Source organism: Pleurodeles waltl, chromosome 2_2 (genome assembly GCF_031143425.1).
Source record: "Pleurodeles waltl isolate 20211129_DDA chromosome 2_2, aPleWal1.hap1.20221129, whole genome shotgun sequence".
NCBI lineage: Eukaryota > Metazoa > Chordata > Amphibia > Caudata > Salamandridae > Pleurodeles > Pleurodeles waltl.
In genome coordinates, this window is record NC_090439.1 from 119,311,402 (window position 1) to 119,326,019 (window position 14,618).

Genomic DNA, 14,618 nt, shown 5'->3' on the forward strand with positions numbered 1-14,618 from the left:
GTGTTGTACGTTTTTCAATATTTCATATTCATTTACCATCATACCGTTACTTTTGAGTTTTACCTTAAATAATTTTCATTAGAAGATAAGACGGCTCCTCCTATTACCATAAAGAGTGCTGCATAGATTGTCCCTTTGATTAAAGTACCTGTTTTTGTGTCCACTGAAAAATATGGCTGTCCCTGAAGTATACTGTACACTACTCTTGCGCTGTTTCCGTAAGTGGGGTCATCCGCGTCCGTTGCTGTCAACTGAATAATGGAGGTACCTGAAAAACAAATAATTCCATTATTCTAACTTCTATGATATAAACACGAAATGTTGTGGATTTTAGCTCATAAAGCACATGTGACAGCATCCAATACAGAATCCTTTTTTGCCTTGATAATCTGCCACACCATACTATAATATGCTACTTGTTCTAGGAAGGCTCACCTTTCGCTATGCATGGAGGCCAGTTTTTTTCCTTTTACATTTGGCAGAGGAAGTAGGGGCCATGTTATGCTTGTTTCTCCCGTTACTCCTCTGCCCCTGAGTATCAGTTGAAAACAGAGCTAAATGACTAAAGGTGCCATACATAGCATAAAATTATATCTGGGTGAAAATTAGATAACGGATGTTTTTAACCTCGGGGTTCTGAGTGACATCATAGACAGCTCAAGCTTCACTTTCAGTGTCTATTTGATGTCACTCAGAACCCCTGGGCCAAAAACATCCCAGTTATTCACAGTTATGTCTTGTTAGAAATGGGGCCTCTGGTTGGCAGTCAGTTTGCACTCTGTCCAAGCAGGAACCCTCACTCTAGTCAGAGCAATGGAGATACACACTTAAGATAACCCCTGCTCACCCCCTTGGTAGCTTGGCACAAGCAGTCAGGCTTATCTCAAAGGCAATGTGTAAAGTATTTATACTAACATGCACAGTAATACAGTGAAAACATCACAAAATGGACACAACACAGGTTTAGAAATATTGCCAATATTTATCTAAATCAAACAAGACTAAAATGACAAAAATCCAACATACACAAGTAAAGTTATGAATTTTTAAATTAAAAAGAGTCTTACTCCATAGAAAACAAGGGATGCATTAATGTTACACAAAGTACCTGGTTTGCATAAAAAATAAAGCCACACGGATGAGCGTGCATCGGAAAAGTCAGCGATGCATCGATTCCTTACTCTCAAGTGAGGCTGTGCGTCATTTCTTCTCCAGTCTGTTGTAAATTAGCAGTGATTAGATTAAGCATTAGCAGAAGACATCTTGTATTTAGTAACTATTGTGAACATTTTGCGGAATCCATTTTGTATTGATGGCAGCCATTTTCTCTGCTACATGCTGCCATGTGCTCTGTCCTACCTTTCTGTTAACTGCTCTTGAAATCTGCCTAGTCACAAGTTATATTTAGCATCTCTTACTTTCGCACATGCTCAGTAAGGTCTGCAGCTGTTAGTCCTTGGAAACTGTTAGCTCCTCCTACCTGTCGACTGTGCATTTTCCACATGACCTTACATGTATACAAGTCTTGTTTCCATAATTGTACCATCTCCTTTTAGCCCCTGTGTGGGTATAAAAGGACCATGCTCTCTCAGTTCAGTGTGCTACTTCAGACATTACCCAAGGGTGCTGTCTGAACTGTAGTACCACCTCATGAGGTTAATAAACTTTTGTCTTTTATTCCAGTTTCTGTGCCAACTTCTTCCTACATGGTCTGAGGACTTTGTGCAGAGAAAGGTGAACCCCTTGCACTAGTAGGCCTTGCTGAGGCTTACTTCAACAAGTCGGTTGGGCGATGTGCTGTTTTTCTCTTCTGCAAGAGAGCTATGCATCGATTTCTGGATGGGGATCCTCGGGTCCGGGCAGGTTCACGTTGATTGTGACGCCCAGTGATGATGCATGCGATATCCGTCAGCACGGTCTTGAGAAACCGCAGTGAGTGGGGTTTGTGTCAATTTTCAGCAGCCACATGGGGGTGATGCTTTGTTTCCCCATCCGCGATGCAGGTGATGCATCAATTTCCAGCCGCGATGCAGGTGGTGAGTCATTTTTACAGCCGCGTTGCAGGCGGTGCACCAAATTTTTCCCTGCATGGCTCCTGTGCGTGGATTTCAGTCTTGGTTCCACCACCTTTCAAAGGTCCAGGGACTTGAGGGGGTACCACTTAGCAGGGTAGGAGTCTCAGCAAGAGAGACCAAGTTCTGGCAGAGAAAGTTTTTGATGGCCCTGAGACTTCAAAACAAGGGCAAGCTCAGTCCAAGCCTTTGGAGACACTTCACAAGTAGGAATCTACTACAAAGTCCAGTCTTTGTCTCCTTCAGGCAGAAGCAGCCACTGCAGGCCAATCCAGCAAAGGACAGACAATGGGGCAGTACTCCTCAGCCAGCTATTCAGCTCTTCTCCTTGGCAGAACTTCCTCTTGACTCCAGAAGTAATCTAAAAGTCTGGGGTTTTGGGTACACTACTTATACCAATTTCTGCCCTTGAAGAAGATGAATTTCGAAGGAAAGTCTCTGTTTTTCACAAGATCCTGCCTTTCCCTTGCCTGGCCCAAGACACACAGTAGAGGGTTGGAGACTGCATTGTGTGAGGACAGGCACAGTCATTTCAGGTGTCTCAGCTCCTCTCTCCCCACTCTAGCCCACAAGACTCATCAGGATATGCAGGCTACACCCCAGCTCCCTTTGTGTCACTGTCTAGAGGGAATTCACAACAGCCCAACTATCAGTCTGACTATCAGTCTGACCCAGACGTGGAATACACAAGCAGGCAACGTCACAGAATGGTTAAGCAAGAAAATGCCCACTTTCTAAAAGTGACATTTTCAAACTGACAGTCTAAAAAACAACTTTACCAAAAGATTTATTTTAAAATTGTGAGTTCAGAGACCCCAAACTCCACATTCCCATTGTCTCCCAATGGGAAACTGCACTTAAAAGATATTTAAAAGCAGTCATCATGTTAAAGTATGGGAGAGATAGGCCTTGCAACAGTGAAAACTGAATTTGGCTCTATTTCACTTTCAGGACATGTAAAACACATCACATCAGAACATGCCCTACCTTTAACATACAGTGCACGCTGTCCATGGGGCTACCTAGGGCCTACCTTCGGGGTGCCTTACATATACAAAAAGGGAAGGTTTGGGCCTGGCAAGTGAGTACACTTTCCAGGTCGAATTGACAGTTTAAAACTGCACACACAGACACTGCAGTGGCAAGTCTGAGCCATGTTTACAGGGCTACTCATGTGGGTGGCACAATCAGTGCTGCAGGCCCACTAGTAGCATTTGATTTACGGGTCCTGGGCACCTCTAGTGCAATTTACTAGGGACTTACCAGTAAATCAAATATGCCAATCATGGAAAAGCCAATTACACATACAGTTTACACAGAAAGCACTTGCACTTTAGCACTGGTCAGCAGTGGAAGAGTGCCCAGAGTATTAAAAACCAGCAAAAACAAAGTCCAGCACACAGTCACAACATAGGAAGCAGAGGCAAAAAGACAGGGCAGACCATGCCAAGCATGCTAGGCCTAACATTTATATATATTATTTATGATTATCAGTCTAAATTCAGTAATTCATTGCTATGACATAGCAACAGTCGTTAACAGAATGTGTTAGCCACTGTTGCTACATACAAACAGATTACAGGATGCTCTTGCATGGCTTGCTGGGAAGCATGTGCCACAGCTTCATGAGGGACGGGATGGCACTTGGACCAATGGGGTGAAGCTCAGGTGTTTTTTCATTTTACATTTAAGACAGGGCAGAGAAGCCACATTATGTTTGGCTCCCTCATTGCCCCTCTGGCCTTGTGTATTAGTTGAAACCAGAGGCAGATGATTCTAGGGGCCAAGTGGGCGAAAAGCAATTCATGGGGATGTTTTTAACCTTAGGTTTCTTAGTGACATCAAAGGCAACTCCAACTTTGCTCTCATTGTCTATTTGATGTTATTAATAACCCACTGGTGTAAATGGTGCTATGTAGAAAATAGTAAATACGTGTACTGAAAAGGAGAGGGGTATGGCCTCTCCTTGGATGTGTCTGTAAAATTTACCTTTTGTTGTGATTTTCTGACCTGAATTTTGACCTGGTATTTTGAATTTGTGTCCTGAATTTTGACCCTTTGTCCTGAATTTTTTACAACCCTGTCCAGAATTTGCCTCCATGACAGGTGGTCACACTAAATTTAGGGAAGGTAAGGAGGACACGAGCCATTCTGGGACAATCGTTCACCCCTGCCTCCATTTGTGAATGCCACATATCAATAACAGAGAATGCAATACATGTATGATTTAACATTTGCTTCTAGAAAAAAAAAACATATATGAGTATTTGCCCTTTAAGGCTTGTTCTCTGGGATTGACTCCAGTATCTGGGTGGAGGGACGATTGCAATGTTTATATCAAACGTATTTTTAGTATTTGAACAGTACAATAATTCATACTAGTTTACCAATCAGCATTAACCTGGAGAAACGTTAGAAACAAAGTCATATATAAGGTCTATTAAGCCCATGAGTGCTCCAGCCAACACATTTTACTATAGTAAGGCCCTTTATTGCGTCACACCACAACTCACATCTGATTACCACCCGCCCCCTACCAACCACCAGTGCACAGCACATGAGCCAAGCAACTCAATAATGCTGCATATGTGATTGGACACTTCATTGCATCCCACTATTAAAGCTGTCAAGTGTTCTTCCATATTAACATCCCTCCCCTTATGTGTGTAGAACCCCGTGTGGGGGATGGAGGGATCAGTGGAATTTAACTGCCCTCAGATCTTGAGGGATGGTGACACGTGAAACAATGCACTACGAGTTAGTCAGGAAGCTGGGTTTCTATTCTGGCTTCATTTTATAACGCACACAGCCAGTACACTATGCTGTGCAAGGCCCCATTGTTGGCAGACAGTGACGGTCTGACCTGTGTCCGTAGATAAAACATGGCCACTTCATACTGCAGAGATTGCGATACACTCATCAGATCAAAGCTTCCACAATCTGTGTGACCTGAGCATTCATGGAGCCTAGTACAAAATAACACCCTTGTTGCCCACCATTTGAGAAACAGTAGAACAGCCAAAATGTATTTAACTGAATCAAACAGTAATCTAGTAAAGGTGTGTTTCTGCTTTTCCTTTTACAATTAAACTAACCCAAAACAGAAAGCTGTTACTTTTATTTTTAATAAATAAGCACTAGAAAACGACACTATTAAAGATATGCTTTGCAAAATCCAATGAACTTTCAGATTTCTGTGTTGCAATCCGCTGGTTTAATTCCATCTATTGTTATCAAAATAAAACAAGAATGAATTATTGAAGAACAAAGGAACGGCCCACGGTCAATAGAATATTCACTACTTGGACTCATTATCCGGTACACTTGCAAAATGTTCCCACCTTGTGGAAGGAGGGAGGAAGGCAGCAAATTACCAGTACTAATAACCTGGGAGGGTTGAAGGGAGGACATAACATGTTGCTGCACTGTAGCGATCTTCAGAACCTACAGACTAAACTGAAATACCGCTTCCGCCTTTGATCAAACTGTGTGATCCAGAGAAAATTACCTTGTGCCTGCCGGTTGCCTTAAAGGCCTAAGTACTTAATAGTGGCTAAAAGCATTCCAATTTTCAATCAGTACATGAACAAATGTATTAATTCAAACTGAAGTAATACTAAGCTTCCCTAGACTTCTCAAGTATTCTGGTACAGTGTGAATTGTTAGTTCACCCAGTGTGGTCTTGATTTTCTCTCTATTCTGATACCTGTAGATTTACTTTTTTATCAGAAATGCAGAACTAAAAATTTCGCAGTGTCTAGAAAAAACAAGATTGGATAAGCTACTCGGATTTAGAGTAGGGCACACTGAGAACCGTAAATTTTCAACTTCTCATGAGTGTAGGAATATCTCTAATATCTCACCCAGTGACTATCATTCCTGCCAAAGCTACAAGTGTGTGAGCACGGTCATACAATATGAAAAGCCTTCTACAGCTTAATAATTAGGTCAGGCTGATAGTCACTAAATTTTCCTCCCAAGGACAGGCATGGGATGGATGTGATGAATGGTGTGTCCAGGCAGGAAAGGCAGGAAAATCAGTCATTGCCACTCATGTGTAGAGATAAAACTTCCTACATGTCAGGGCATTTATTTATTTTTTGCAGTAACAAATTTCCACATTTTGGCTTTATTTATGTCAAACAAAAGGCTTTACCGAAAGGGCGAAGAGAAATAAGACCCCTGCAGTGCAAACTCTTGTGCCTTCACAGCAATTATGGCCTTACAAAGCCCTCCTGGGAGGCATGGGTTTTTGAGTTTGCAAGTAGTTCTGCCCCGGCGGAGTGGTCATCTAGCCTTCGGTAACCCAATGGGCCATCAGGCCTCTAGCCCAATAATAGATTATTCTGTTCAGTGGTAAAAGGAAAACCAACCAAACTAGCAGTAGTTTCAACAAACACATTTGCACATTATCATCTGCCCACAGCAGGAGATCTTTTATTAAGAAACTTTAGGTTTAAAAGGTCAATAATTTACATCCTTAAGGTATTGCGGTAGAAAGCCCTTCATTTGGCTGATATTTTGTACTGCAGATAATATTAATACAGTCCTCTGTTTCACATTTTTTTTCAGTGCAGATAGTGTTAATGCTTTTTGAGAGTTTTTGTAGGGTTTCCGTTATTGTTCAGTTCTACTGATCACAGTGACCCTGCACACTCTTCCCTCAGAGGTTCAATACCCATAGGAAAAGGTTGAACATTTACAGTCATGAAAGCAGGGCAGGTCACAGAAGCAGAGAGGCAAGAGTATTGGCGGTCTTTAAGGCATCACTAGTCATTCACGTTTAGCCAGAGCGAGGCGGCATGTGGTGCAGCAGTCCGCCTGAGCCCGAATGGAGCGTAAGCTAAGCCAGTGCAGGTTATAAAACTGTTCAGGACATCAAGGTCATTGCTGCTGGCCCATCATCTGCTTGCCCTTGCCTAGATCTGATTTGTGACAACTCACCGCAAAGAACCACAGCACTACCAAACTTCAGAGCATTCTTTTCAAAGGAAGTGCCTACAGTCCACTCAGTACAGCAAAACCAGCCGGTCATGGCAAACGACTGCCTCATATCTGTATAGTATCTAAGCAGCAGATCCAAATAACAGAAGGAGTGTGGCACACACAGCAGGCATACTTCTAAAGTAATATAGCTCTATGTCTTCACAGCGGCTTCGAGGATGAAACAACAGTGTCTTAATGATATGGAACCCCAGCAACAAGACCTTCTTCCGTTACTGTCTTGTCAGTAATAGGGCCCCAGCACTGTGTGTTTTTCGACAACAGTCTCCCTAAAGCCATTTAGAATTTCAACAATTGGAGGACCTCCTGTGCCAACTCCCTAGCCCCCCTCAAAGACAGCATTAAATAGGATCCAGACCTCAGGCCAGTTGGTACATGGGGGAACTCATACTACTGAAACGCCACTGCAAGCAACTGGAGTGGAAACGTAGAATGAGCCAGGGCCTGCAGACAGTAGTGCAGTAAAATCCACCGTAAGACACTACCACCAGATAATCTGGACCACAAAAGGAATCATTGCGGTGGACAGCATTGATGCCAGCACCAAAAGAAGCAAAGAAACCTTCACCAATGTGAAAAAATGTATCTTACCATCAACCACCTGTAAGTTGATCACCACCTCACAGGACCTTTTCAACAATCTCTCTCAGTTCTTCAGCAACAACATCACTGCCATTTACAGCAATCTCAGCCCCCAATCTGACCCAATAAACCTCTCTACAGGCCACAGGATATTATACAAAGAAACAGTGCTGACAACATGGCCCGTCATCACCCCAGAAGAAACCGCTGCCACAGAGCCAATCCTCTTAGGGACCCCATCAGACCCCTGTCCCTATCATGCCTACTTTAGAGAACTGCAACCAATCAGAGTCATGCTCACACCCTTTCTGATTGCCTTCACCTCTTCTATGACTTCCCCAGATACTTAGAAACTCACAACTGTCCTCCCATTTCTGAAGAAACCCACTGTGGACCCTTCAACGCTCACCAACTACAGACCCATTTCCCTGCTACCGTTCCTAGCCAAGACTTAAGAGCAAATCATCAACAGACACCTCCCTGAATACGTCAATGACTAACAATTTCTCAACACCACTCAGTCTGGCTTCACACCCGACCACAGCATGGAAACTGCCCTCATTGCTACAATGGATGACATCTGCTGGATTTTGGACAGAATAGTTGTGATGGCCATCATCCTCCTAGATCGCTCCTCAGCAAATTACACAGCCTTCCACCCCATCCTCATCCAATGCCTACATGACATTGGAATACAAGAACACACACTCCAATGGATCTGCTCCTTCCTGACAGGAAGGACCCAGACAGACAGCCTCTCACTGTACACCTTGGATGCCCATGATCTAATATGTGGAGTTCTGCAAGAATCCTCCCTCAGCCTGACAATCTTCAACACATGCATGATCCTTCTACTCGGAACCATCTGCTCTCATGATATCATTGTCCTCTTCTAAGCCAATGACACACAACTCATTCTCCCTCTCAAAGACAAGATGCCCAGTACCCGTATAAAGTTCAATGCAATGCTTGCATTATTGAAATCACCCACTGGGTGAAGACCAACTGTCTAAAGCTTTCCACAGACAAGACCTAAATGTGATCTTAGGGAAGAACACATCACCATGGGATTCTACCTGGTAGACACCCACAACCCACACCAAGAATCTAGGAATTATCATTGACAGCAAACCCAATATGACCGCCCAACTCAATGTCATCACTGGCTCTTGCTTCCATAGAATGAAGATGCTGAGGAAGATTTTCAAATGGCTCCCAGTGAGTACCCAGAAAACCGTTTCACACACACCCTGGTCACAAGCAAGTTGGACACCAGGAACACCCTCTACATCTGAATCAACAAAAACTCAGAAAGCTGCAGACCATTAGGAACTCTGTGGCCAGATTCAACCTGAGCCTCATATGCTGCACTCACAGCACGCCACATCTGAAGGAGCTCCACTCACTCCTCCTTCACAAACAAGCACTATCCAAATTCCTCATCCACACTTTGAATGCATAACATAACACTGGCCCACCGTACCTCAGGAATTCTATTGGCTTTCACAAACCTTCCAGACACATACTGCTTATACAGACTCCTACTTTTACAAATCCCACGCATATGGAAAACCAGATCTATAGGTCGAGCCGTCTCCTAATGTGTGGAGTGACTTTTTGCTACTCCTACTCATTACTTATTGAATTCCACAAGAAGCTGAAGACCTGTCTTTTCGAGTAGCCCCCCCTAGGTGCGCTTAGGCTCACACATGCTTTGTGCCAGTATACCCTCCCGGGTGATAGTACTCTCTAAAAGTTTGCATAATATTGAAGAGGACTTCAGCAGAATGAAGTAAATCCTGCAGTGCCTTCTAAGTTGTAGAAGGCGAAAGCATCCTTAATTTGCACATTTTTCTTTTTCACTGTCATTGCTTTACTTCTATACCATAACATTTCTCATGCCTGTACTTGTTAATGGGAACTTGCAGACTTCAATACTATGGACAACAGCAATATGGGTTGGGTCAGCACTACCATCTAGAAACTCTCCTAACACCCTCCCCGCTCCTCCAGCCAGAATTGAAGTGCCTCCTACACGCATTACTTAATTTCCGTAACGAAGACTGTCCCTACCACAGCATTCTTTCAGCATCTACTTTTCTATGATCATAGATGCAGACAATCACATAGATCCAATTGGTTCCACCTAAGCAGCCAGACTGTGAGCTGGTTTTTCATCTCTCCTGATTTGTTTCATCTGGGTTTCATCTGTGATCGCCCTGTCTAATCTCACGTACTGTGCTATAACTGTGCAGCTGATGGCCTACAAAACTGTTCTGAGGGTGCATGTGAGTACAGCACTAGAGCTTACTAATCCTCCATCCAACACCATACCCATCCATCTAGTCATCTATCTATCTATCTATCTATCTATCTATCTATCTATCTATCTATCTATCTATCTATCTATCTATCTATCTATCTATCTTTCTATCTATCTATCTATCTATCTTGCTTTCTCTCTATCTATCTTTCTATCTATCTACCTTTCCATCCATCCATGCATCGATCGCACTGCAAGGTGCACAGCTGTCCACAGTAACTTTTGCATTTAGTCATATAACCATTTTGTTATCATGGTACTGGAAAGTGATTTGCTCATACAGCCTCTCATACAGTTGCAACATACCTTGGAGAATACAAAATTACATCTTTTTATATCATAGTACATGATGTATTTAATTCAGTTTGATGCTCGTGGCAGAATACTCTGCTTCTCATGCGTGATATGTACAACAAAAGGAAGGTGCTAATTTGCAGTTACATGACATATTGGCATTTGAAGGCGAGGGATTTCTTCTAGTTATAAAAATAAAACGTGTTCTAATTTATTTCGATATGCAGTTAGAAATGAAATGGGACAGAGGGCATGGACTTCTCTAGTATGACACGAGTACTTGTTAATAAGACATTGCAAAATGACCGCTAAAATGTAATTTTAGCAGAGTTACGTGCATGTCTACTACGCCCCCTATTTAGAGCGGGGAAGGGTCAGTGCATCTATCCGCATCTAAATCCCACAACTGCCCCCTAAATTTCAGCCACAGACACCATCAGCTGATTGACTCCTAAATTCTGTGGCCTGACACACAAAATAGAAAATGGAGGGGTGATGGTGGGTATCAACATGATGATTCCTAGCGCCCCTATTCATTCGTTGGCCTTGCCGGTCTGCCTGGCAGAACACAGGACTGGAAGCCAGCACTATGGAGCCACAGGTACCTCAAGAACCAATGGAGCTCTTACGCTTCCTTTTACCTGTCATGTATGCACGTCTCCGCGGGGGGGGGATCATGGCATATTCCTATGAAGGAGTGTCCTAATAATCCCTTGGGAATTCAGTGGTAGAAGTGCGTAAGGAAAAGTTTGGAAACTGTGATTCTGAGTACCAAACGGATGAGTTGAGCGAGTATGGGGACGAGGTCTGAGGAGTGTCTAAAAGATATCAAAATATTCTGTACCTATTTTGTTGCCTTTCTAAATCAAGGCATCTTAAATTTATGTGGGGGGAATGCATTTTTCTGGTAGGAAAGGTCAGTTTGTTATTGCGATCACTTCAGACGTCTGCGAGTGTAACCAAACTGTCACTTATTTGATTCCTGTTGGGTGCACTGGGTAAAAAGTGATATCTTTTAATAGTTCTAAAAGGTTCAAGCCCCTGAATATATGTCATTACTAAAAAAAAATATATTACACACAATATAAGAAAGTTTGTACACAGTATAAATAGGCTGTTGCAAGAAAGATTGCATAAATGTTTACAGTGCTTTCAAAAATAATATTTGATAATACACTGACTATACCCAGTGCAAGTCTATTTTTAGAGGTTTCCATTAAAAGGGCACATTTCAAATCCTATCAATTACAGTCTATACTAGCTCCCAAGAAGCCTTTAGATTTGCTGATTAACCAATTGCGCACTTTTACGTTTCTTTCGGGAGAAGGGAATCTGTCGAGAAGGGGTGCTTCTATTTTAGTTGCCGCTCCTTTCTCTCATGCACATTAGAGGTGACCGTTCTACTTCCCTTCAAACTGCAGCAATTCAACCGTTCAGGACGGTTGTTTTATTTCATAAAAAAGTATAGAAAGATTTTTGATCAAATTATAAAAGCTTGGCCACGTTGTTCCCCTATCCCATGCCCAGTTTGGTCTCGGCTTGGGATATATTTTTCCCCGGAGAAAATGGAAACCCCTCCCACTCTGATGAAAGAGAAATGTTTTAAACGCCACTTTGGGCACCAGTGAGGGATTAACCAGGAGTCCCCTTTTCTCATAAACTGCTTGTGCATTCCAGTGATGGCGATCCCATGAATTAGAAGGGTGGCCAAAGTGTGAATGGGACTCTCATCCTCTACCCTGGGGTTCAGAAAGTCCCCACATGGCAACCGAGGGGACTCAGCGAGCCACAGAAGATAAGATGGAGAGAAATGTGCTCTAGTATGTGTGAGGTAAATATGCGTTTGAACAACTTGGCCCGAATTATGATTAACCCGGAGTCCCATGCAGAAATAGCCAGGTGGATAAAAATTCCAACACTGGTGAAATTTCCACAGGAATTGTTGCAATTACTTGTTTGCCCATTTTGATTTCGGCTGGACTTTTACAAGAAAGTCCCAATTCCTATGGTTCAAGGCAGTCTCTGACAAGGTGGCAAATGTCTGTAAGGGCTCCTTTTCAGGACAGCACAGATGGGAGAAGGAAGGGAAATTGTCACCTGGCACTGGGAAGCATTACATGCTCCCTCTATTCCTCGGGTGCGTGGGGACCACTAAGTGCGACAAGACTGAAAAGCAGCCCTTTTCCCAAGCTTGTTTACCTGCTAGAAATCTGTTAGTAAGAGTGCGTCCAATATTCTTACACCTGGAAAAGCTAAGTGCTGGAAAGCCAGCCAACATATAATTGTGTGTTGCGGAATTTCACGTTAATTCCGCTTTGCAGAATTTATAATCAAGATCTCTCATCTCACCAATCAAGATTTCCCAACTCACCCCATAATATGCAGCACTCAATTGCTCCCCAGCTAGGTTCAACTGTATAAAAAACACTGCATAAATAAATAAAAGCGCTGGTGGAGGCGGTGGCCATCCTATCACACTACCTGGCTATGCTGAAAGCAGGCAGTGATGAATGTCTCCCAATTCCAAAATGGCAGTATGTTGGTGTGCTGCCAGCAAAGATAGGAATTCTGTGAACTAGTTGATGGAGTTGGTACCTCTTCCCCTATCCTGTAAATGATAGGATGAAGGCTCTAAAACGTCCGTTCATTTTTATTATGTTGTATTTGTTGGACTTTCTACATACATCTTTTTTGGACTGGCTGGGTAGTTTTTACCCCTGTTTTAGTACAGTTGTCTATTATTCAACCCACTTGTAAGAGAGTTATCAGTTTTTCAGTAGACATGCTTCTCTACAGATTTGTATTCACTTTGGGTTTCTCAAATTGAAAGGGCAACCTGCTCTGGTAGATAGTCTCATCATGTCTTTCCATTATCCTCATGTCTGTTCTGAAAAGTAAAAATGATGTGTCAATTCCTGCGAGAGGGCAAGGGAAACAACTCTACTTTGTCCTGGCATTGAAAAATACCCATTTCTGGAGACTGGAGAGGTGGTGGGCCTAAAGACCCTTCCGATTGAGAGCTGGGTATCTATGAGTGCAAGAGAGTAGCCAGAAAAATTAAATGCCCCAACCTTGAACTATACAACTGCTGTAGAGTGAGCAAGTGACATGTCATTCCAAACTTTTGAAGAAAGGTCTTCAAGAATTGTTTCTTCAAGGAACGTTTCCTCCGTTCTTACCCTTTTCTCCTCTTCATTTTTCTTTCCTTCTTCCGAATTTTCTTTCCTACATGTCAACCCTCATCACATCCTACTTACTTTTTCCTTCCATTTTTTTTTTCCCTTCTTACACTCTTTACTCCCCCCTATCATGCTCTCACTCCATTTCCCTCACTTAAACTTTCTTTATGATTTTCATATTTCTCTCTGAAAACATGTTTGGCTTTTTTGTCACCCAGTGGCACACAACTCTTTCCTTCTAGTATTTGTTAGGCTCAGCTTCTGTCTTTCAACCTAGGAGCCTTAGTACAAAAATAATAGGAGCCATAAAAGCAATTTAATCCCCTGCTCAAGCTAATATAGTGGGTGCTTCACTACTCATTTGTATGGTTGTGTTTCTTGAGTGCAATAAGCTGAACATGGTCACCTCACAGCTCTGAGGTCCTCTAGAAGACTTGTGGGGACGGTTATGGACACTGGGTTCTCCTGGGAAGTGTAAGCAAACTTCAGCTGTTCCTCATCTTGTTTCATGTTCTGAAGTTACATGGAATGCTAAAAGGGCAGTGAGTGAATGTCTGATTGAACGAAGTACTGGGTGAGTGGGTGAGTGGGTGCCTATTGTATAAAAGTGATGATTCAGAAACAATCTGATGAAATGAGGAAAAAAGAGATCAAACATGCTATCAACATTCCCAATCAGTACCAATATTTAGACGAAAAGTTCTCCACCTGCTGACTGAGCCTAATTCTACATATTACAATGAGAAACATTGTAAAACAAGGTTTGCATGACTTTTAATGAAGGCAAGTAATCATTCTCTCAATCCTCAATCGTTATCTAAATCCATAACACTAGTGGGTCTATTCACAATATATTTTCTGCCTTGACAATAAGATTATGGCCGAAAATATGTTATTTATGTCTGCTGGGAACTCACAAATGGATTTCTGTAGGGCGTAAATGAATTTTACCACAGGTCTGGAGAAATAAGCAGTAGTAAGTCCCATGACAAGGGTGGGAAATGAGAGTTACAAGGCATGGACTCTTGAGAACACCATAAACATGCATGTTTGCAAGAATTCCCAAACTTCGATCAAACCAGTTTCCACTCTGAATAATGGTTAGAGATTTACTAAAGCCAATGGATGGAATAATTCTCCTTCGAGGATGGAATAGGGAATAGA

The 14,618-nt window shown here is 42.6% G+C and overlaps 1 protein-coding gene across 8 annotated transcripts in view; it reads right to left on the minus strand.

Moving 5' to 3' along the window:
* Positions 1-14,618, minus strand: part of CDH20 (cadherin 20) — a 1,654,453-nt gene that overhangs the window by 106,646 nt on the left and 1,533,189 nt on the right. For all 8 annotated transcript variants that reach the window (XM_069219506.1, XM_069219508.1, XM_069219509.1 and 5 more), the window contains one exon: positions 149-268. In XM_069219506.1, the coding sequence (XP_069075607.1) occupies positions 149-268 (120 nt within the window). The remainder of the gene's footprint in view (positions 1-148; positions 269-14,618) is intronic.